This window comes from Morone saxatilis, unplaced genomic scaffold (assembly GCF_004916995.1).
Source record: "Morone saxatilis isolate NCDOM2014 unplaced genomic scaffold, NCSU_SB_2.0 Contig1, whole genome shotgun sequence".
Lineage (NCBI taxonomy): Eukaryota > Metazoa > Chordata > Actinopteri > Moronidae > Morone > Morone saxatilis.
In genome coordinates this window covers 7,324,984-7,347,966 of record NW_023339651.1, presented here as the reverse complement: position 1 = coordinate 7,347,966, position 22,983 = coordinate 7,324,984, and the positions used below count along the sequence as shown (strand labels likewise).

At 42.4% G+C, this 22,983-nt stretch overlaps 2 protein-coding genes across 6 annotated transcripts in view; one reads left to right on the top strand and one right to left on the bottom strand.

Moving 5' to 3' along the window:
- Positions 1–157: 157 nt before the first annotated feature.
- zranb1a (zinc finger, RAN-binding domain containing 1a) lies at positions 158–15,324 on the top strand. Of its 5 annotated transcripts, none has more exons than XM_035658262.1 (10): positions 158–346; positions 970–1,825; positions 6,022–6,209; positions 7,300–7,453; positions 8,292–8,363; positions 9,234–9,432; positions 10,406–10,526; positions 12,352–12,481; positions 13,570–13,799; positions 14,298–15,324. In XM_035658262.1, the coding sequence occupies exons 2-10, from the start codon at positions 994–996 to the stop codon at positions 14,511–14,513; spliced, it is 2,142 nt and encodes a 713-aa protein (XP_035514155.1). In that variant the 5' UTR covers positions 158–346; positions 970–993; the 3' UTR covers positions 14,514–15,324. The 5 variants fall into 5 exon arrangements, with proteins under 5 accessions (XP_035514155.1, XP_035514162.1, XP_035514139.1 ...); XM_035658269.1 differs by having other exon boundaries at positions 956–1,825; XM_035658246.1 differs by having other exon boundaries at positions 158–496.
- Positions 15,325–15,959: 635 nt separating this feature from the next.
- Positions 15,960–22,983, bottom strand: part of ctbp2l (C-terminal binding protein 2, like) — a 46,401-nt gene continuing 39,377 nt past the window's right edge. Inside the window, exons 6-9 of the mRNA XM_035669359.1 lie at positions 22,458–22,588; positions 20,298–20,425; positions 19,724–19,841; positions 15,960–17,871 (exon numbers count right to left, since the gene is read on the bottom strand). Coding sequence (XP_035525252.1) covers positions 17,691–17,871; positions 19,724–19,841; positions 20,298–20,425; positions 22,458–22,588 — 558 coding nt within the window. The 3' untranslated portion in view covers positions 15,960–17,690. The remainder of the gene's footprint in view (positions 17,872–19,723; positions 19,842–20,297; positions 20,426–22,457; positions 22,589–22,983) is intronic.

Here is a 22,983-nt window from a genome sequence, read left to right as displayed (position 1 = left end):
ATAATATAAACTTAATTCTACCCCATGTTATAAAATCTCCCAATCCCTTTAAACATCTCATAAAGCTTCCGTCGTAGCAGGTGGTGAGAATTCCGACAGGCTCTGAAGGCAACACAGCACAGCCCCCTTAACCAATCGCATCGAGCGCTGAGCCAGATGATTGGTGACGACGGCAAGCAAGCGTTTATTTTGGCTCTGCTACTCATTTGTCTCACTGTCGCCGCCATTAAACAACACGGAGGCAATGTAAACCATGGAGTGACGCTGATTTATACCATGATTCAAGGACCGCAGAGGCTTTGCCAAGGTGTGGGTTATTCTACGAGGGGTTAATGTGTCCACGAAGGTAAACATGTGAGAGACCAAAGGGGTCGAAATAACTCGGATTGGGAAAGGTTTGACAGAGTAGGAGGAGGGGAGGGTGGGGGGGGGCTGTACAAGAAGGGTTTGTTGTGGTTTTCAGCAGCACTTGAGAAACGAGCGCATCCGCGAAACGGTAAGAGATTGATATGTTTTCCTTAAATATTGCGTTTAATGTCATGTTTGGTGGTTGTAAGTCCTGTTAAATGTTCGTCAGCTGTTGGAGTAGACGGTAGCTGTGTGTGCTAGGTGGTTAGCTTGCCCAGGCTAGTCAGCTAACACTAAACACTGGGACATTATTGCATTGTAACGCAATAAAACCACCCGTCAGGGGAAAAAAACACAGGGTCAATACTGTTATGATAAGAGACAGCTGGGAGGCAATTTTAGTGTTTCAATCACAACACAATCTCAGGCTGCTAGAGTCATTGATACTCGACCAGATGTAAGTTAGTTAACAAACTGATGGAGCATATACTATCAAATCTCTTCATTTGATTTAGGTATCTAAATCACAATACAATAAAAAGTGTAGCATATTTACTGACCTTCACTGTGATTTACAAAGCTGTGTTTATGCCTCGCGTCTAACTAGATCTATCACCACAGTTTGACCATCCAAAGTGATCCACGATGACGGAACAGAAGGTGAAGTGGGTCTGTGACTACTGCACCTATGAAAACTGGCCATCTGCAGTCAAGTGCACTATGTGCCGCGCGCACAGGTCGAGGGGCCCCATCATCACAGAGGAACCTTACAAGAACAGCCCTGATCTGGACCCCAGTCTGGAGTGGGACCCTCCCAGAACTGAGAGTGGCAGCAGCCTCCTGATCTGCCCTGACTCCAGTGCTAGGCCAAGAGTCAGGTCAGCCAGCATCGCTGAAATTGCCAATAAGTGGTCCTGCCAGATATGCACCTACCTTAACTGGCCCCGGGCCATCCGTTGCACACAGTGCCTGTGTCAGCGCCCGAGGACCAGCAGCCCCACTGAGTCCCCCCAGACTTCAGGCTCCAATGCAGGCTGCCGTCCTGCTCTCCACTCCCCCGTGGACACCTGTGAGGAGTACAATGACAGAAACAGACTCAACACCCATCAGCAGCACTGGACATGCGCAGCTTGCACTTACCAGAACTGGCCCAAAACTACAAAGTGTGTGGTGTGCGACCACCCCAAGCCCAACAACCAGGAAGCCATAGAGCTCGCAGAGTCCGCAGAGCCCACACCCACGATCAATGAGCAGGATCGGGCTCGATGGAGGAGCAGTTGCAGTGGAGGTCAGGGCCAAAGAAGGTCCCCTCCTATGCCCAAGAGGGAAGACAATGTCAAAATGGACTTCCAGAGGATAGAGCTCGCAGCTGGAGCCATGAGCAGCAAAGAGGAGCAAGAGGTCGACTTCAAGAAGCTAAAGCAGATTAGAAACCGGATGAGGAAAACAGACTGGCTGTTCCTCAACGCGTGTGCTGGTGAGTGTTTATACATTATTACAAGGGCTAAAGTGATTAAGTTATTAGTAAATCCACAGAAAAATTGATCGTCAATTTTGATAATCAGTTAAGCCGTTTGTAGGGAAAATGCCAAACATATTATTCCTGCCTGTGCAAAATGTGAGGATTTGCTCCTTGTCTCATCATTGTAAACAAAATAGATTTATGGGTTTTGGACCGTAGGTTGGATAGAACAAGCTTTTCATTTTGGATGCTCTGGGAACTTGTGTTGTTATTATTCACACATTTTTGGCATTTTCTAGATTAAATTGTCCATCACTAAATAAATAAAAAAAAGATAAAAAAATCAAAAAATCAATGAATTAGTCAATAATTATAATAAATAGAAGCATGCTTTTTTTTTTTTTACATTCTTGGCTTCTTGTATCTCCTGTGTGTTCCATAGTAATGATTACAAATCGAGTATCCCTGATGCTGATTTATGTGTGAAAGTACTTTTTCCCTCCTTTCCCTGTGTGGTTCCCTGAAGAGACTCCGTTGTACAAAGAATCTATACGGTTGTCCCATTATCTTCCTTGTAACAACCCTTCTATTGTCACACCAGCTTTTTGTTTCCTTCCATGATGTCATGCTCAGTGATGACAAAGCGCAGTGCTCCAGTCAGAGGCCACCGTTGGATTGTTTTTGTCCCGATGGCAAAACCTTTAGTTTTATCTTATTACAGTGCAGATGGCGCGAAGGCCAAGGCTACATACTGGTGTGCTCGAATTGTCTCCTTGTTTAGACTCCACATATTGTAGTACAACAGGAATTTTGCTAAACATGAGCTTGGCAAGCTCCGCGAGAGGGGTTTAATTTCACATAGTAGTGCTTTCAGGTGGAAAATATCTGCTGTAGTGAGATGATACTTCATCATCAACAAAGCATAAATGATACTGAATGGCAGCATAATAAAGATGTGTCACTAAATGGCTAGTAGGAATTGGATCCAACTCGTCACTGAACCCCTAGCTGCCCTTGCTATGCCACTGAGAGTGTCTTTGAGAAACTGAGAGGGTGTGAGTGCTTCCCAGCCGGTGGGGATGAATGGGCCGTCTGGGCAGCGCAGTGAGAGCGGAGCCGGTGGACCAGAGACTCTCCTGGCTCGCAGTCAACAGACCCTGTAAACAGTGGCGCTTATGTGCTGACCAGGGGCCTCCAGGAGGCAAAAATAGCCCTGACAAGACATGAACACAACAACAAAAAAAGCAAAATTGCACGAAGGCAGCACATGATCTGTGTTCACTTGACCTTTGCACTGACTGTCCTCTCCAGCTTGTTGTTGTGGAATAGAGAACATGACTCATCTTTGTCCTACATCTACCTGACACAGACATATACAGCCTGTTTCATGTTGGGCCTTTTGTTTTTGTTCATACAATGTATGCTGACTTTTTTTCAGTTATGTTGCTCATGTGACAGTTGAGCTCTTCAAAGTGTTTGTCAATGGAGGAAGTGCCTGAGTTGAGCTGCACATTATGGCCAAGCCAAGCACTTCCTCAGGTCTCACAACTTGATCTCACTTTGCTCTACTGTTTCCACACATTTCTGCTCGACTGTTTTTTCAGTGGTCTGTGTTTCGGCCAAAATCTGCCGATACTACTTTCCCACAAAAGGAAGCGACTCTGTTTGTGTAATATTGTTCTTTTGTTTCACTGAAAAATATCACCCGGCGAGTCTTGCAGTCGCAGATCGTGTTTGTCTGTTTTAAACATGTTAGGCTTATAGTTGCTTATGTTATGTACAGTTTATGTGACTAGTGTGATCCTGTGTTTGCTTTCACGTAATTGACCACATCTGGCAGATCTTTTTATCTGAGGCTAAAAAAAAAAAAGCCACCCATGACTATAAAATTCTGCCAAAAATGGTAATGTCAGTTTAGAGAAACTCTTTCTGGGCTATAAAGTTTGGCAATGTCAGTTATATTATTAGTTCGAACAAAAACACAACATTAATGTCTGTCCAGAGGGCCACTACGTCAGATTACAATAGGTCACTGTGGTCTTGCTGTGAACTTGGTTGTTACGACCTGCACGATGTGCAAAACTGATCTGACAGGAGGGACCATAAACAAACTACAGGGACGTTATGCAGTAAATGTTGTCAAATCTGAAGACAAAGACAAAACATTCTGACATGCTAGTTTTTCCAGGGGCCTCACGAGGAATCGTACTTGCAAAATTGGTTCAATCATTACATACTCCATGAGACGGAACAACAAATTGTCATGCCTGATGTTCAGGGTTAAGGTCATTTTGGGGCTGATATTGTATAGACCGATCCCGGCATAATGGGTTGTTGGTAAAATGTTCAAAATGTGTCCTAATTCCACACAATGTATTAATACTTTAAAGTATGTACTAATCTCCATAGTATACTATTGTGGCAGTTAGTAAGAGTATCAGAAATGATGTCATAATGAATGACAGCTGCACATGCTGCAAATACAGGGTTAAGGTGATCCTGAAGATGAAATTGCTGACCAGGTTACACGAACGACTGTCAATCAAACTATATCTTTAGAACATTACCTCCTATTTCACATTTTTGTTTGGCAAAGAGTGAGGTCAGTATTTAATTTGATGTTCTTGTTATTACCCACTGTCTACAAATTGCCTTTTTGTCCAGTTGTGAGTAATTCCACCATTTCATTTTGCCCTTATTGATAGCACAGTATGGAGGCAGACAGACAACAAGGAAGAAGAGAGAGAGAGCAGTGTGACAACAAAGATCCTGGCTGGAGTTTAACTGTGTACATCATCAGGGTGTTTTTTGCACATCAGCAGCAGAGTCAAGCATACTTAATGTTGACTCGGGCACAGGTTTAGGTCTTGTTTCCATCATGACAGTTCTGACCCAGCAAATTATTGTGTGACCTATATTCATACACTGCAAAACAGGTCGCCACATTCTTCACTTTTTTTTTACGAGGTCTCAAGCATGGCATTAACTAGACTGCTGCCAAAATCAATTGAGCATCTATTTACGGATCTCTGTTCGCCCAGCATGTGCAAAAGGAGACTGGGTGTTCTTGGCACGTTCCAGTTCAGATTCTGTCAAGGTAACTGTCCTTGGGCAACATCCTCTCATAAGCCAGTCTATTAAAATTAGCCAGCGCTTCAGTGTGCAGCGTGGTACCTAGCTGCCACTCATTTCACTCATACCAGATGTTGAGACTACTAGGTCCAAAGGAGGGGGTGGACGCTAATCTGCACAGACTGTCCTCTGTTTGACACAGTACTCTGATAGCTCTGCATTATAAGCTACACTGCTGTGTCTGTTCTGCTATGCAGTAGCCTGACAGTGTGATAACTGTTCTCACACTGGGTTAGCTAGTGGCTACATCTAGAGGTCATCTGAATTGTGGATTGACGTCAAGAGCTAAAGAGCTCTGCTCACTCTGAATTCTTTTCCTCTAGTTGAATTTGTTATATAAATTCCTCCCAGATTTTAATATTAATTGGTTGTGACTGATAACAGTATGATTTATTAGCACAGACGTTGAACATGGTAAACTGTCTGTTACATCTTGCTTCTATTACAAGCAAGGACATGGGGTTGGAACTGCACCAAAAGCCAGTCTAATCCATTTACAAAGACTAGGCCTGTTTTAAAAGGATTCCCATGTCTTCCTACATTAATTTATTTTCTTTGCAGATGTTTTTATACAAGGAACACTAGTATTTGGCATGGTAGATTCACATGCACTACATTAGCTTAAACCAATGCGGCCTAATGCAACAGCCCTGTAATAAATACAGCGTGCATGAAGGTTATGGATGTTCTATTTTTGGTGAAATTGTTTTTATAGAGAGTGTTGAGTCCAAAACTTCATGGTTCCAATTTTGAGGTTGTATTGTGAAGTGCTGTTGAGTGAAAGTGGTTATACAGTTTTTCTAATTTAGTTTTCCCTCGTTGATGTTGTACCTAATAAACTGAGAGTTTATGTGCCGTGTGGTGTACTTGAAGTTGTGTTAGCTGTTGAATGGGAATTGCTTGCTTTTCTGAACAGCACTGTTCCTTCTTCCTTCTGTGTCACCTCTGGCTAACTTCAATAGCCTCTGTGCATGAATTCCTGGAAAGGCGACTGTATATTGAGGCACTCAAATTTTATGTTTCAGTGCCAACGTTTGTGTCCTATTTTCTGACCTTCCTTCTTCCTCCCCCGGCTGCAGGCGTGGTGGAGGGAGACCTGGCGGCAATAGAAGCCTACAAATCATCCGGCGGGGACATCGCCCGGCAGCTCACTGCTGACGAGGTGCAGCTCCTCAACCGGTCCTCTGCGTTTGATGTAGGCTTCACCCTGGTCCATCTGGCCATCCGCTTCCAGAGGCAGGACATGTTAGCTATCCTGCTCACAGAGGTAGGCGTCCTGATGGATTTTGTTTGTCTACTACACCATCTTCTTTGAGCAGGTTGACCCAAAAATACACTGAGTTTATTCGACAGGTTGTCCCTCTGTACACACACATTTTTTTCACGTGAATGCAGCAAACTGCAGAATCAACAGTGGAGTCAGTTTGTAAATTTTCCTCCAACAAAATTTGAAGATTACGGTGTTATAAAAAGAAATAGGTAACTACCAGTAATCTTGTGGCTTCCTTTTAAAGTAGTGCAGTATATTCAAAGTCTGAAAAACGTCTGAAGTGTTGCTGCAATTTTGATGCCATTCTGTACTCATCAACCACGTCAGTCTATAATTGTTCTGTACCAGAGTAGGCGATATATAGCAGAGGCCTGTAATGCCCATAATTACAGCAGAAGTGCACTTTGAGGATTAGGTGGAGGATTAGCCTGGCTGCAGTCCTGTCACTGGTTCCTAATGGACCTGATGACACAGAGATGATGTGGTTTGCAAGGGCGGCAACCAATGCTTAGGAAAGGCACAGAGAGCTGCACTGTGAAGTCACTCAGGTTGGAAGTGAAAGGTGGCCTCTTTACTGCGTATGGCACAATTCATTCTCAATATAACAAATGCATACATGTACAGTATTGTATTTTAGTTTTTATCTACACCCAGTTGCCACTTTATTAGGTATGCCATTTATATCAATGAGGTTAGACTAAATTGGAAAAAAAGAAAACTACAAAATACAACTTCAGAAAGGACACCTCTTTTTAACATTAACCTTAGGTTAGTAGGTTAGTATTTATTGCAGTAATGAGTTTTTAAAAATATATTATTAGTAATAATATTAGTCTTAATTATTTTTGGCTAGGTATTCTTAATGAATTGGTAACTGAGTGTATCTAAATAGGAGGGCTGAGGGATAATTCTACACATAACATACAACATAATTGTATTATTGTAACAGTTATAATATGAATACATGACCGTTTTTATGTCCAAATGAAGGAAATACACTAATCCAATTCAAGTCAAAATGTCAGTATCAAAACACTGATGTGGAGACACTTCTAATTACCGACTAATCTGTGTGTATGTATTTTAGGTGAGCCAGCAGGCAGCTAAGTGCATCCCCTCCATGGTGTGTCCTGAACTGACGGAGCAGATCCGCAGGGAAATTGCAGCATCACTACACCAACGCAAGGGAGACTTTGCCTGTTACTTCCTCACTGACCTGGTCACCTTCACCCTGCCTGCAGGTACGTGCAATATCTCGATGGTCACATCACTTACTCCCCTGCATGTGTAATCTAACATTTTCTGTTTATCCCTAAATTAAATGTAGCTTTATTGGTCTCCACTGAGCTCCGCCCCAATAAACACCTCAGATTAAAAGCAGTCTCAACAATTGTCAGGATACATTTACTCTGCAAGGGTAGAATGAAAAAAAAATAGAAATTTTTCAGCTCATATTAATGCTTAAATGTCATGCGCATTTGTAGAATTTCCCCCTAAACAGTATAAATGTACAGAATTTCCGTGGGGGAACCTTTGAATATTTTTTTTTTTCCTTCCTCACTGGAAAAGTCAAGGAATGTCAGCTATCCTCATTGTGCAGCAGTGTCCCGTCCCTGTGTCTTCACTGAAATGACATGTATTCTGATTCAGAGCTGCCAGTGCCGCTGGGATAAAATATTATGCAGGCTTCACTGATAGATCTGATTTTTTTTTTTTCCATGTTATGCCAAGTATTTCTTTGCAGACAGAATTTGGCCCGAGGCCAGCTGCAGGATGCTCTCCCTCTGTTTCTGCCTCTCTCTTTCAGACAAAGCCACTGCCATTCACTATTGAGCCAGAGAATAGCCACCAGTGTTCTGGCTTTGTGTGTGCACAGTTCAATACACACAGAAACACAACATGTTGTACAGAGCTTGCGTTTACAGTGTGCCATTGACAAAATGTCAGCCAATGAATGGAATTGCAAAGAACATCCCCTCTGTGTGTCATTACTGTAGCGTTTGTGTTGCCCTCTGTATTGTGTACCATTGGTTTATAATGAGCACGAAAACATAATATCTTTCCCGTGTGTCTTTGCAGATATAGAGGACTTGCCGCCTGCTGTCCAAGAGAAGCTGTTTGATGAAGTTTTAGATCGAGATGTGCAGAAAGGTACTCGAGATTTTTCATGTTCATATCTGGTATCTGCACGTATCCCCACTCTGCATTTATTTTAGTCCAGCTGGCTTTTGGTTACCTGTGATTCATCATCTGCCTCTGACTTGTGTCTAAAAACCAACATCTGCTTTTCCGTCTCCAGCCAGCTCACCACCTCCTGGTTCATCGTCTATACCCTCTCTAATTAGGTTAATTGAGCTCACTGGTTTCCCTCCCTCATACACTTAACCAATGATACGTTCCCAGGACTGCACTCTGTGTGTGAATGCTTGTGAACATAGATTTGCGTTGGTGTGTTTTACTGACTGTACCAGAGGAGTCTTGTGACCTATTTAAGCCTTCATAAACTGGGTTACTGGGGAGAGGTTTTTGGTTTTTGCATAGAAAGTAGCTGAGGAAACAGTAAAGGTATGTTTAATAATACTACACAAGGACATAAAAATGCTGAAAAGCAGGTTATGCGACTCTTAATTTGTTTCCATACCGACCAGCTGCAGCAGTTGCATGTCTGAAACACTCAACACAGCATCTCTGCATCCCATGCTGAGTTTTTGTGAACAGATTAAGGACGATCAGCTTTTCAGCTTTTTTTTTCATCCTCTTTTTAATTCTGCTTGTTCTCATAAACCCAGTCTTGTTTACTCATTGGTCAGCAGAGGAAGAGACAGGAAGTTCAACCCCTGTCATGTTTTTCTCATCTAAAATGTTTAAACTTAAAAATCATCTTCCTGTCTCCCTTGGAGAAGTTCCCCCTTGTTTTTTTCACTGCGAAGTTGGACAAAAACAGAACACACAGAGCGACTTTTATAGAACCTGTCCTTTTGGTGCCCTCACGACTCATGCATTTTGTCTGTTTGTATATAGAGTTGGAAGAGGAATCTCCTGTCATCAACTGGTCTCTAGAGCTGGGCACACGCCTGGACAGTCGTCTGTATGCCTTGTGGAACCGCACAGCCGGAGACTGTCTGTTGGACTCTGTTCTACAGGCCACCTGGGGCATCTACGACAAGGACTCTGTTCTCCGCAAGACCCTCCATGACAGCCTGCATGACTGCTCCCACTGGTGAGACACTACAACAAACAAACACTACACAGAGCCACTATGGTCACGTAAATCTAGAAAACATTTAAATTAGCTGAAATACTGTAATGTATTTGGTGCTAAACACCATCTATCCAAAGTGGTTTGGAACTTTACAGCAATTTGATGCACTTGGCTTTAAGTTACTTGAATGAGCTGACTTCTATCATAATCAACATCCAACTTGAGTTTGAGTTTCCACAGAACTTGCTCAGTCCTCATCTTTTAAAATAGAGCTGTATGTCATCTCCATAAAAAGAAAGGGGGAGCAGGTCGACCTAGATTTTTGTAGGAAATAAAGCCCTAAAACTGAAGGCTGGGCTGAAACAGCTTCCACCCCAAACACGATTTGGAACATTAAAAATGTCTTCCTCACATAAATGCTGCAGTTAAGTCAAGGTGAACATTGATTTTTTTTTTTTTTTTAATAATTTGATCATCAAAGAGTCTTAAGTCTTTCTGGCTTTCAGATTCCTAAATTCTGAAGTTGTACTTAATTTAATAGATATGTTTCTCCTGAGTAAAAATGTAAAAGAAGGTTTCTTAGTTGTCAGCAGCCAGTGGACTGCCAGTGCAGTCATGCCTGCTGGAGTGTGGTGCTTTGGGTAATTTGACTTGGAGGCTCAGTGTAGAAGCATTACCTCAGGATATTTACATACTTCCCTCACATAGTCAAATACAGGATGTTTGATTACTTATTAAAGAGAAAGCATCTCTTTCATGTCTTACCTGTACTTTATATTACAGCAGGTTGATTTTTACATCAAATACTGTTTCGTGAATGTTAAATGTTTGTCCTCCGTGCACTACTTCAGAAAAATCTGGTTGTTGAGATACACTGTAGAAGGATAAATAAACAACAGTGCATATAAATAAATGACTGCTTTATAAGCAGAGTGGCAGTAGTGTGAAATTGAATTCAAATGATAGTCTAATATGTAGCTTTTTCTTTTAGGTTTTACACACGCTGGAAGGAGTGGGAGTCATGGTACTCGCAGAGTTTTGGTTTGCATTTCTCCCTGAGAGAGGAGCAGTGGCAGGAGGACTGGGCGTTCATCCTGTCTTTGGCCAGCCAGGTAATTATGAAGTTCCTTCTGGTTTACTCACTTCCTTCCAGTAGTTCACTATCAACTGAAAGACAGAAAATGGCCTGGTACAGTGTGTTTGGGCTTTTTGTAAAAGGGTGAGGGAATAGAAGTAGTGCTGAACCTATAGAAGTACTTAGAAAATGCAATATATAAATGTGATGCATTCTAATAGGAAAAAAAGGCAGGTTTATGACCAAAAGGATGTGTGTTTTTGGTTGTGGGAAATTCACATGTTGGCCAATAATAGAAATGGCACCAAGTTAATTATTTAGTGACTGTGACTTGTTTTAGAAGATCATTAAACTGCCTGGCACACATTTAGAAATGTATACTCCTCATCTGTTGCACAAAAAGAACAAACTTTGTACCGTCTCCTTTATTGTTTTGTTGCTGTTGGGGGAGAAAAACGGCAAACAAGAAAATCCTCCTCCTGGTTAGAGGCACCCTGTGGATTTTTCTTATAAACAAGCAATATTTTTATATACAGTATTTCTCAACAAAACACAATGTAGTTTTTTTTTCTCCACTGCAGCCGGCAAGAGTGTGTATCTAACAGACTCTGTCAGTGGTCATAATGTTGATTATTGGTGTATGTGTACTGTACATTTGCATTTGTGGAGGGTGTGAGATACAAACAAAACAGGGATCTGCTCATCAAACATTGCTTGGTCAAAAACTCTACAGTGTGCATTTAACTTGCTGTAGGTTCACACCAGCTGTGGCCATGTTTTAGTTTAATTGTGGATATTAATTTACATTTGTATTATGTCCTTTCACTGCAATTTTGCCAAATAAATGTGTTAAAGCGTTAAAATGGACAGACCAAAAAGTCCAGCTTGCTTTGGAACATACAGACAATAAGTGAGAGACGGAGAGACATATTTAAACTGTATGATCTTCATAAATACTTAACTACTCAAACTATGAATCCACACTGTGAGGTAGAAGGTCTAAATATGGACACCAAGTTGTAGCTGCACAAATCTTCCACTGTCAACACACTCACAAATACACATGCTCATAAATGCACAAAATGGTGAAAGCAATTTGATACCCAGTATGTACAGTATCAGCTCTTCTTTTGGGGTGTTGCTCATTAACCTCCATTCCAACAGAGTGAATGGGATTGAGTTGCATTGAACTGAGTGGGAGACACAGTTGGGGAGAGTAGCACCGGTGAAGAGGGATCGTATGTGCGAATGACGGGGACGACATGAGCAATTATTATAGATCCCCCTAAGATGGCGTTGTAGATTGACAGACAGCTCATCTGCTTGGCTGGCACGTCTGCTGAAGCAGCACTCCTTCCCAACATGTGACCTTGGGATTACAGGCATTTAGCTCAGAGAGCCACTCCACCGGCAGCATAAACAAACGCAGAAAAAAAGCTACCATGTGATAACCCCGTCAGAGGGTTGACAGTGATGGAGAGATGAGATCCAAAGGATGAGATCAGCGTTTTTATATCCCATCCAATAAGTGTGGATGACTTTGAAGCCCTCTTTTTTTTTTTAACATGAAATATCATTGTGGCTGTAGTGCATTTAAAAGCAGTTCCGCAGTCTGCTTTCTGCTTATTCAAGTACAACTGAGGGAGAGCGGGTGGCAGACGTATTGAAAAGCTGCAGCATTGCAGGTTCACAGTGTGCAGGACACTCTGTTTTGCAATATGATCCCAGTACTTGGCAGTCTCAGCCCTCTTCACTATTTTTAGTTCTATTAATATTCAATGTACAATTGGGGGAAGTCCATGAAATTACAACTACTGTATGATGTGTCGTTTTTCTTTGTTTTCTCTTTTTCCTCCACTCAGCCCGGGGCCAGCCTGGAGCAGACCCACATTTTTGTTCTCGCACACATTCTTCGAAGACCGATCATAGTCTACGGAGTGAAATACTACAAAAGTTTCCGTGGGGAAACGTTAGGATACACTCGTTTTCAAGGTGAGGCAGCAACTGGATAAACCTGGGAGAATTTAATGGTCATTTATATAAGGACCCTGCAAATATTAAAATTTTAAGTGATTTTCTTTATTTTTTCTTTTTTTTTTAAGCGTAGTTACACATAGACATGTTTTCTCTCTTACCTCTTGTGGCATTACCTCCAGCTTGACTTTATTTGCTGTCCACAGACCTTCTCTGGAAACAGTTTTCATTGGAACTGCTTTCTGCTGAAGAAATAGTGCCCATTAGATGTGTTGACAAGTATTTTTCCAGTGCTCCCAGCCCGTAACATGCAATTCCACTGACCTCCATTGGATTGGAGTGGATGCAGAATTCTCAGAGACAAATATCTCAAAAGCTGGGCAAATCAAATTAAAAACTATCTGCATAGTTAAACACCTCTAGAGGTCATTCAGGATGAACAGACCCTCTAAGTCACATGGGTTCACACAGTGTACTGACTGTGTCTTTATAAAAGCCATTCATTCTATCATGGAGTTAACACTGTACACCTACAACATGAAATAAGGTCCTTGAGTCTCTTCATAACTTGGCAGAAATGAGCTGGAGTTGTGTCAAAACAAGAGGGAGCACAGTTGGGGTGCTTAGTCGCTATGTAACACAGAATATCTTTATCCTCTGCTGACTCAGCACACATCCCTTCAAATCAGGGTGCTGTCTGGCAGGTCATCATAACCAGAGAATAACTCCAGTATGTTTAGAACGGGAGCCATAGCTTCTACAGTCTACATTGCACACTAAGTGTGTGGTGAGCGGTAGTGTGTGCGTTTGGAGCAGGAAGTCAGCCAGGCAGACGTTGGAGGGAATGTGTACTCCCGAAGAAACAGGGCTCCAAGGCTGCACCGCAGAGCTGCCCTCTGCTCACAATGGGCCAGTTGTTTTCAGTCGGCTGAAACGCAGCCACTTCTGATGTCAGGTCAGATTTGAGATGGTGCTTGGCCTCGACTGACATTCACACGCACTGCAATTTGAGAGTACAGCTGCAGGGCCTGTTCCGCCCAGGTGGCTCGAGTGTCGAGGCCTACAGTAACTCCCAGCTGGTCTGACTTGCTTTGTGTGTTTTTTAGGAGTGTACCTGCCGCTGTTATGGGAGCAGAGTTTCTGCTGGAAGAGCCCCATCGCCCTGGGCTACACGCGGGGACACTTCTCGGCCCTGGTGGCCATGGAGAACGACGGCTACGACAATCGGGGTGCGGGCGCCAACCTCAATACTGACGACGATGTCACGGTCACTTTCTTGCCGCTGGTGGACAGCGAGAGGAAGCTGCTGCACATTCACTTCCTGTCTGCACAAGAGGTACTGTGATATACAGCTAGAAATTACATCTTTGTTTTCTATTTTCAAAAACAAAAGTTTGGGAATTTGTTTTAGATTTTTATATTAAGATAAAAACTCACACTTCTTTAAACTTGCATACTAAAAGGACCTCTAATAATTAGCTTGTTCACATTTTTTCCCCGTTTTACCAGGTATGACATATTACTTTAATAATTTATGAGCTGTGTTAGTCATAGTAGTTGCTTTGTACATGCAGGAGAAAGCGCAGTATACATGAGGACATAAAATCTGAAAACCATTCAAAACCAGTATGCTTTTTTTTTGTCTTTTTACAAAAAAAATTGGGCTAAAAAAAATGATGAGCATCATGTGCAGCTTGTGGTGTCCAGTTACCACAAATTGCTTCCAGAATGCACTTCATGTTTGTGATACATAACTGTGGTCACCGGGAGCTTCATCTTAAACACGTCCCATTTTTGCATCCTTAACAAGTAACTGCATGTTTGTGCGACTCAGATGGGCAACGAGGAGCAGCAGGAGAAGCTGCTGAGGGAATGGCTGGACTGCTGCGTGACAGAAGGAGGCATGCTGGCAGCCATGCAGAAGAGCTCCCGCCGCCGTAACCACCCCCTGGTCACCCAGATGGTGGAGAAGTGGTTGGACAGATATCGCCAGATCCGCCCCTGTGCCTCTCTGTCCGACGGCGAGGAAGAGGAGGACGAAGATGAGTGAGCGAGCGGAGGTGGAGAAGAAAAAAGGAGCTCTTAAAAGACTGGACACTGTAGGCTCTGAGAGAGTACCTTACTATCTACATTTCTTTTTTTTTTTTTCCTTTCTCCAAAATGTAAATCTTTAACTTGTAATAATGCATGTGTTCTGTGAGCTCTGTGATAGAAAAAAAACCAGCACCAACAAACAGAATCCTGATTACTGCTCCTATGAAAGCACATCAAGTCCACTTAGTTTGCCTTCCTATACGCAGATTTCTCCTTATTTGTTATCAAAGTAATTATCTCAACCTGAGAGAAATAGTAGGACATGTAGGAAAATATACTCTATTTAAGGAAATCCCGAAGCTGCACTAGATGAGAAATTTCATTTACAGAATTGCCTGACAGAAATTTTGCTTAAAACTGAGAGGATGCTAATCTGTGTGTGTGTGTGTGTATGTTAAAGGTTTAAAGAGCACCTGTTTTCCTGAACGCTGATCCCTCTGCAAACCCCCTTCTGATGTTGGATTTATTTATTTGTTTAGGAGAGTTAGCGCGCGGAGGCGATCCCTTTTTGTTTGGCCCCGTTTTATCTGTGTTCTGTTTGATCCATTCAGTCTTGAAGTATTTTATTTTGCACAGATTATACCTACATTCTGTGAGGGGAGGGGAAAAAGGACGTACAAGTTTACTGACATTTTTACGTGTGATTTAGTAGCTCATTGTCATGTTAGAGTGGGTGGTGGTGATGCTGGTGGGGAAAAGAGAAAACCAAACACTCTGCCTCTTTCTATAGAGTGCATTAATATTAAATTTGACTCACTTGCATCTTCTTTGTTGTTTTTTTCTTTCGAATTTCTCGTTTTTGTGATGTTTGGATGAGTAAAACCACAGCCTGTTCACACACACAGAGAGTGATGCTGGATGGTAATGTTTTAACATTTGATTTGCATGTTCGGACCCAGTCAATAAAACTCACACCGTCTAAATATAGTCCATATCGCAGCAGGATGGATCCCTCTGAAGTGCGAAGTTGAAGCCTGTTTTGAAAAGAGCTACAGATACATGGCGGTTTTGGAAGAATTAGGCCAAAGTCACACATTTGTATTTCTGTCATCACCCCCTTGGGAGCATCCTGTGATTCAAAACCGCAACACAGAGCTGCTCTCTCCATTGTAAGAAAGCTGTAATGGTATCAAACAGCCTAGCAAGGTTACCTTTTACCCCTGAGAGCTCACATTTTAAACTTTTAGCTTCAATTTGGTTTATTTTTATGGGTTTATTGCTGTCACATTTATTTTTATCAGGAGTTGTTTTTACTCTGGCGCCGCCCTATGGTAAAAAATAAAACTAAGGATAACACACATCACGTAAGGTTACAGAAAAAGGAAGGTAGCGTCAGAAAATGAAACACACTGCTCTGCTGATACAACATAACAGGACAAAAAGTGTTGGTACAGACAGCTGGTTCTCAGAATCGTATCTTTTATTTGAACTGCACTGAATGCTAAATGTTCACCTTGTACAAGAAACAAATACAAATACTCACACTAAAAACAAAAACATACTGCTGGCTGCCTCTTCTGCTATTGTTGGGACACTAAGTAGGAGTTTCTGCTATTGCTCTTACAGAGTACAGGATGCCCCAAAGAACCTGGCCTTCAATAGAACAAAGAAAATATAAGAAGGAGAGAAGAGAGAGGGTGGATCACATAGGACTATGGTTATAGGAACATTTAACTAGGCAATACAAATCTAACAGGACTCTTCAAAACTCTTTAACACCAAAAAACGTGGGATGCGCCTTGTATATAAAAATACCACAATGGAGAGGATGAGGGAGGAGAAAATATCCAGACTAACCAGATATTAGTCTTATCTTTTTTTTCTTTTTTTCTCAAAGACAAAATTCTGGGAATAAACAATATCTGCAAAAAAGTGTTTTCCTGAGTCATTAAGAAATGAAGTTTGCTTTAACCCTTTCCTGTCTTCAGTGTGAAATGTGCTCAAAGAAGCGAAGGGGGAGGGGGTCACAATCTGTACGCTGCTGCCACCAAGATGAGATCGGTCGTCCATTGGCTGTCATCAGAAAATGTCAACAGAAGAGTCGGATGCAGTCACACAAACTTCATTATCATTATTTTTTTTTTATGATTATAAAAAATGTTTCCTTCTTCACATATCACAGTCACACGGACACATCACCAACTCGTAATAACTAAAGAGAAAAAGTTCAATATTTAGCTGGCAGCTCCCTCTAAATCCATATAACTTCAAAATTCAGCTACAATCAATGTATAAAGTGAATGTTTGTGTAGTGTTTACTGCTGACAGCTTACAAAAATAATCACTCAAAATATATTGGAGCAACTTGTGGTTTCCAATGGTCACAGGCGGCAGAAGAAATCCCTCACACTGTGTAGAAGTGCCCTCATGTGGCGAAATCCTGTAACTGCAACTGTGACAGCCGTCATACTGAATGTATTATTGCCAGGAAAGGGTTAAAACCCACTCAAGATTACTATAACTGATGAGCAATCTTTTCCTTTTTATTTGACGAATGATAAATATATATAAGTCAATAATCCATTTTAGTTCATTCACACTAAAGATCGAAAGAAAAAATTAATAATTCTCTTCTGAGGCATAATGAGGGGCCTAAACAACACACATTAGTTACATAAGGAGGGTTGGAGCTGGGTGGAGGAGAGGCAGGGGGAGGGGGTCAGGAGGGAGTTTGGGTGGGGAGGGTAAGGTCCAGTAGCACATGTTGCCAAAGTTTTTTCTCTTGTTCGCCCGTTGGTGGGTTGAGATGTGGGCCTACGTTTCCCATGAGCTCTGAGTTGTAAGTTGGGGGGGCTGGACAGAGTCTCATCGGGTAATCCCGGAGCACTAAAAACACTGGACTCTGTGTCCACAATCATAGGCATGTCCCGAAGAAGAAAAAACAAAACAAAAAAATCATCAAAGAGTAAAGTCGGTACTGAGCCCAAAGAGACAGAGAGTAAAAACTATAACGTTAAAAGTACAAATTCCCCCGGAACACTCCTTTTGTTCCCAGTTGCTGACTGATTGAACAGGCAGCCGCTTGTGTTGTTTCACTGTCTCTTGGTCCCAGTTGGTCGGTTGCTTTGTGATTGGTTGGTTCTGAGTGTCGACGGGTCGAGATGAGATGTTGCTGTTCGTATCCCTTCTGCTGCTATTGCTCGGTGAGGTGCTCTCTGGTCTCGCCGTGTTTGGAGGGCTGGTTGGGCGACGGGGCCTGGGAGGGGTGTGTACCAGAGGGCAGGGTGTGGGCGATGGGCACCCCACCTGGCACCATGCCCTCTAACGCCCCCGGAATGCCACCCGGAGCCACTCCAACTACACCCGGCGGGTATCTGGGGGAAAGAGGGGGAAGGTCAGAGGTTAGTGGCCTGAAAGTGGACTCACGGGTCGGCCAGCCCACATTCCCCGCACTGTGAAAGATGGGAGTCTCTGACAAAGCTGATGTTTAGTGATACTACGCTGGCTCTTTTCTGCCACAGGAACTTTTTCAGGTAACTTTATAGCCGTATTTGCACCTACTTAAAAAAGATCCTGCTTTTAAGGTAGCCCTTTGATTGTTTAGATTTTTTTTCTAGAAAAAACAAAAGATATACTGGTATCAGCTTCCCAAAAGTGAATATTTTCAGTTTTTGAGACTTCTATGAACTGTTTTTTTTTTTTAACATTTTTATTGACCAAACAATTAATTGAGAAAATAATCGGCTGATTTAATCAATAATGAAAATTGTTTATTGCTATGCTAACTGTTCCAATATGTTTTGTACACTCAGCAGATCCTGGAATTTTGCAAACAGGTGTTTAAATTTTTCCATTTTGCAGTTCATTTTTGTTTATTTTCCAAATCCATTCAAATATAACCCAGTTGCATGTAGGTAAATACAACACACTGCAACTACTGATTATTTTATGTTCAATTGTCAGAAATGGACTGTTTACGAGCCAAGGATGGCAACTTCAAATTGCTTGTTTTGTTGGACCAACAATTCATAATTCATAAAAATAAGTTATTCAGCCCACATGATCTAAAACAGAGAAAAGCAGCAAATCATCAGAGTTAAGAAGCTGAGGCCATTGAATATTTGACATTTTTTTACTTGGTAAATTACTCTTTCAGAACTAAACAATTGTATCTCAAGTTAAGATTTAATCTTTTTTTAATCCTTTATCAGTAAAAATTTGCCTAATCTTTATGGTTCTTAGGATGGGGTGGAAGCACAAAGGGGACTGGTTTAGTTCCTGGGACTATTTTGTGGAAAAGAGCCGTTATATTAAAACAAAAACTGGGAGGAAAAGATCACACTGTCAGTGGCACCATTCAACCAGAGAGGGGAAAAAGGACGATAAAGTTCAGAGACTCCAACAGAACTTGCCCAAAAAACCCCATAAGAAGGAAACCACAAAGCATGAAACTGCATCTGAATGGCTTTATGTCATGCTTACTGGGACACTCAAAACCCCCCACATTCGCTGTCATCCATCTCTACTCTGTGTTCAGTCAAACAGGTGAGTACTGGGTGGGTGGGAGGAGGGGGGGAAGGTTATAGAAGTGACACACATCAGGTGAGCTCAGGTGAGAGGGTCTTATCCGGGACCTCCAAACAAGAGGCTGTTGGCCCGGATGGTTGTATTTACCTGCTCCTGATCTAGGCATTAATTTTGTCTTGGGGGACACCGGTTGTTACGGCTGGAAGAGTTTGGTTCAGATGGCTGCGTGAAAGAAACACATGGAGGCGGACATACTGAGATCAGGAAGGGCCCACAGTGGGACATGGTGGGCAGAGAGTTACCTTTCTACTACTACAGAGAAACATTAGTAAGGGGACAGGGCACTAGGATCTATAGCAGAGAAGTGAATTCATTTAAAACAGTGAATATAGAGGAATAAACACATGGAATAAACATGGTGGTGTAAGAATTTCCTCATTAACATAGCAAGAAAGAAACTTTTATAACCTTTTATCAATATTCTATCATTAATCTATCATGAATCCTCTCATTTGGAAGTTAAGAAATTTGTTAAAACAAAGGTGGTACAGGGGTATAGAATACATTAATACATTTTACTGACATATTAAAATACAATCCTAAACATGTTTCGGTTTTTTAAATGCAGGGCAGCTTTTAAAAAATCTTCTGAAACAGCAAGAGGGACATTTGCTAGCCATCTGCACGTTCAGTCCCTACCTGTAGGCGGCGCCGTTGAGCTCAGGGTGAACGCCCGGTTGATCCATAACCGCCCATGGTGCCGTGGTGACGAAGAACTCCTTGTTGACGCAGTTTCTTAGGCTGTCTGGGATACGGCCTGTCACACGAGCACACAGAGTTAAAAAGCAGCGAAGCACACTCAATCAGACACTGTATGGAGAACGTGACTTTTTAGGGGGGGGGGGCGAGTGACCAGACGACGCCAAAGTGTTAATGAGTTCAGACTGACAAACGTCTAAGGCTTGGGTACACGAATGCAAATTAAGATCATTTAACAATCTGGATGTTTTCTGGTGGGCCAACCCCTGGGCTCTGTTCTGCGTCGGGGAGCTAATGATGACATCTATTAAGAGGTCCAGATTTAATAAAGTCTGCCCAGGGCCTATTGAAGTGGAAATGTGACATCTGGGAAAGAAAAGACGTGCAACAGGTCACATAGCAGACGGAGGCGGAGGGGGTGGGGGTTGGGGGGAGGTCGGTTAGTGAGCCTGAATATAAAGCGGTGGAAGGTAGGTGAAGGATTTAATGCTGCGTTTGTCAGATTTGCGCGTACCGGTGATGGCTCTTCGGATCTCGGTGGCGGCCGCCTCCCTCATCTCCAGAGAGGCCTGCTCACTGTACCAGGCTGTGTGCGGTGTGCAGATCAGGTTCGGAGCGTCTTTCAGCGGGCCCTGAGCAAAACTGGAGACGCAGAGGGGAAGAAAAAAAAAAAGACAAATGAAGACAAAAGAGAAGTAGCTGGTGAGGGACACTGAGGGAAAAGCTGTTTAGAGATGTACATTCTGTCCTCTGAAGAGGATTTTAAAGTCCCCCTCCATTAAATCGACATTCCCCGTGCAGAATGATGAATGAGTTTGGTGAAAGATTCTCTGACATCCTAACTACTTTGGAAGCCAATTGTGGTCCAGTATTCACCTTACATAAGTGTGATTTTGTGTCCAGCATTTTTCAACAAGGGGAAAAGGGGTAGTTGGAATTGGAATTTAAACTATTTTTAACTAGTTGATTGAAGTTTTCTTCTGGAAATACTATATCTGACACAAATGATTATCCAAAGTATATTATATGTATTTTTATATGTCTTATAGCATGTCTGGAGAGGATCTTAAATCTTATGCTCACAGGATGAAAAAAGTGTCATGACAATTGTTTGACATCGGTTGAGAATGAACAAACCAACAGTTATTTACATTAGTTACATTTGTAACTAACTGTGGCATTGGAAGTTCTGAAACTGAGATCATATCTGTTCATGTAGTGCTATCACTTCTTATATTTTTTGCATGGCGAGTGCAAGTTGGTGCATTAAAATATTGCCATGGGCATTTCTTTGTTTTCTGCTTTGTGTGAAGAGCATCAAATATGGCAGATGTTATTCATTATTGGGGCAATCAGAAAGCCCATTCATGTGCATCAACTCGTTTCACATTGCAATATTCCATTTTTTTCCTAAAACGTCAAATGTTTGTGTACAATTTGTCTGGAAACACGGCCGATGGGAGAAAAAATGTCAGATCCTGTTATTCACACACGCCTCAACCTTCTTCCTCCTTTCCCAAAACTTCCTTTCTCTCGTCTCTGCCCGCTCGTGTGGCGCTGAAAAACAAATCAGCTCCAACTCCATCTCCTCCTCTTCTTCTACCCTTGTAACACCTAACCTGTCTGTGTATGTGTGCGTGTGTGTGCGTGTGTGCGCATGAAGTGTAATGCCTAAACAGCGCCCTGAATCAGTGTCGTGTCGCGTGGGATGGAAGGCCGGTGTTATGAAACACTCCCCTGTTGACATATCGGGTCAGTGGAGCATGAGTTCCAGCTCCATCGGGCTGAGTTTCAGTCTTCTCAAGCAGCCAGTCAGCCGAGCAGCCGGCCAGAAACAAGCAGCCTCCAAACCTCCCTAACTGCCCCTGATGCGTGAACAACACATCAACACCAGTTACCCCCTGAGATGAGGAACATGGTTCTTAGAAAGGTGGAAAACTGAGAGGTGTGTCAAGCCGTTCGGAAATGGAAATGGAGATTGTATCTCAAAGCTGCAATGCAGTGATGGGACAACAAGATTAGGGGGAGGATGGCGATGTTTTGGCAGTAAAGATAAATATTATCTACGCTAAATGACTAAATGTTTACAGTAGCATTTCCAGTCTGACGTACTAGCTTGTTATGGTCTTAAATTTAATACTTTTTCCAATATAAATGGAATATTTACTGAAGATGATCTACAGCAATCTTGGTAAATTATACATTATAGAGGAGTTGGAAGTTTAAATTTGAAGCATTTAGCTGATTTTAAGCACATTTTCTTTACAAATGTGTCCTGATATAAGTAAGTCATTAGGCTAGACACCTTAAAGAAGGAAAGGATATACTCTTTGTTGCACCTCTCCTCACTCAGCCATCCACCTGCGCCTTTAACTGTATTTTGTTTCCTCTGACGTGAATAAAGCTGGCTCTTCATCTCCTGAATTCCATTACCTGCAGGGCCCTAAAGGAGCCTTTTAGGAGGAGTATGAGGTCTCTTTAACCCGTCATGTCTTCCATTGTTTCTCTTCAGCTGTTTAAGGTTCTCTGTCTCTTTGTCTGTGTAATTTGTTGCTTTCTTTCCCTTCCTGCACACCCATCTATTTCCTTGTCTGTATCTGTTTCTCTAAGTGAAGCGTTCATCTCTCTGACTGTTTTTTTGTGTGTGTGTGTGTGTGTGTGTGACTACACTTACGTGAAGGGCTCCGTCTCGTGAACGTCCAAGGCGGCTCCACGTATCCTGCCCTCCTTCAATGCCTGGGCCAGGGCCTTCTCATCCACCAGGCCTCCCCGCGCGGTATTGACCAGGAACGCACCCTGACGCATCTGCAAGGGCACAAAAAAAACACACATACAAACAAATCAATGCAGAGCAACAGCGATATAGCCAGTTATTTACAGACAAATGAGCAGATATGTGTGTGTGTTTTTATGTGTCTGTCAGCCTGGCAGTCAAATGAATCTGTTTGATCTTAAGAGGAACATCCATCTGGATTGGATGTCTGCATTTGAGGGTCTTAAAACATATTACACATGACAGAAACTGAGAAGAAGAAATAAATGGGTGACACCTTTGTTGTGCCTGACACCTGAAAGATCTAGGAGACAGACAGCACCTGGGAAAAATACTGTCAGATGTGGGATAGAGAACAGTCTTTATCCAAAACCAAGAGATGAAATGAAGTATGAGGGATGAGCTGAAAGATGAGGCAGCGCCACCA

Coding starts and splice junctions, on each gene's coding strand:
- zranb1a (XM_035658262.1), top strand. CDS start 994: ATGACGGAACAGAAGGTGAAGTGGGTCTGTGACTACTGCACCTATGAA. Junction 7,454..8,291: donor CACCTTCACCCTGCCTGCAG/GTACGTGCAATA, acceptor GTGTCTTTGCAG/ATATAGAGGACTTGCCGCCT. Junction 8,364..9,233: donor AGATCGAGATGTGCAGAAAG/GTACTCGAGATT, acceptor GTTTGTATATAG/AGTTGGAAGAGGAATCTCCT.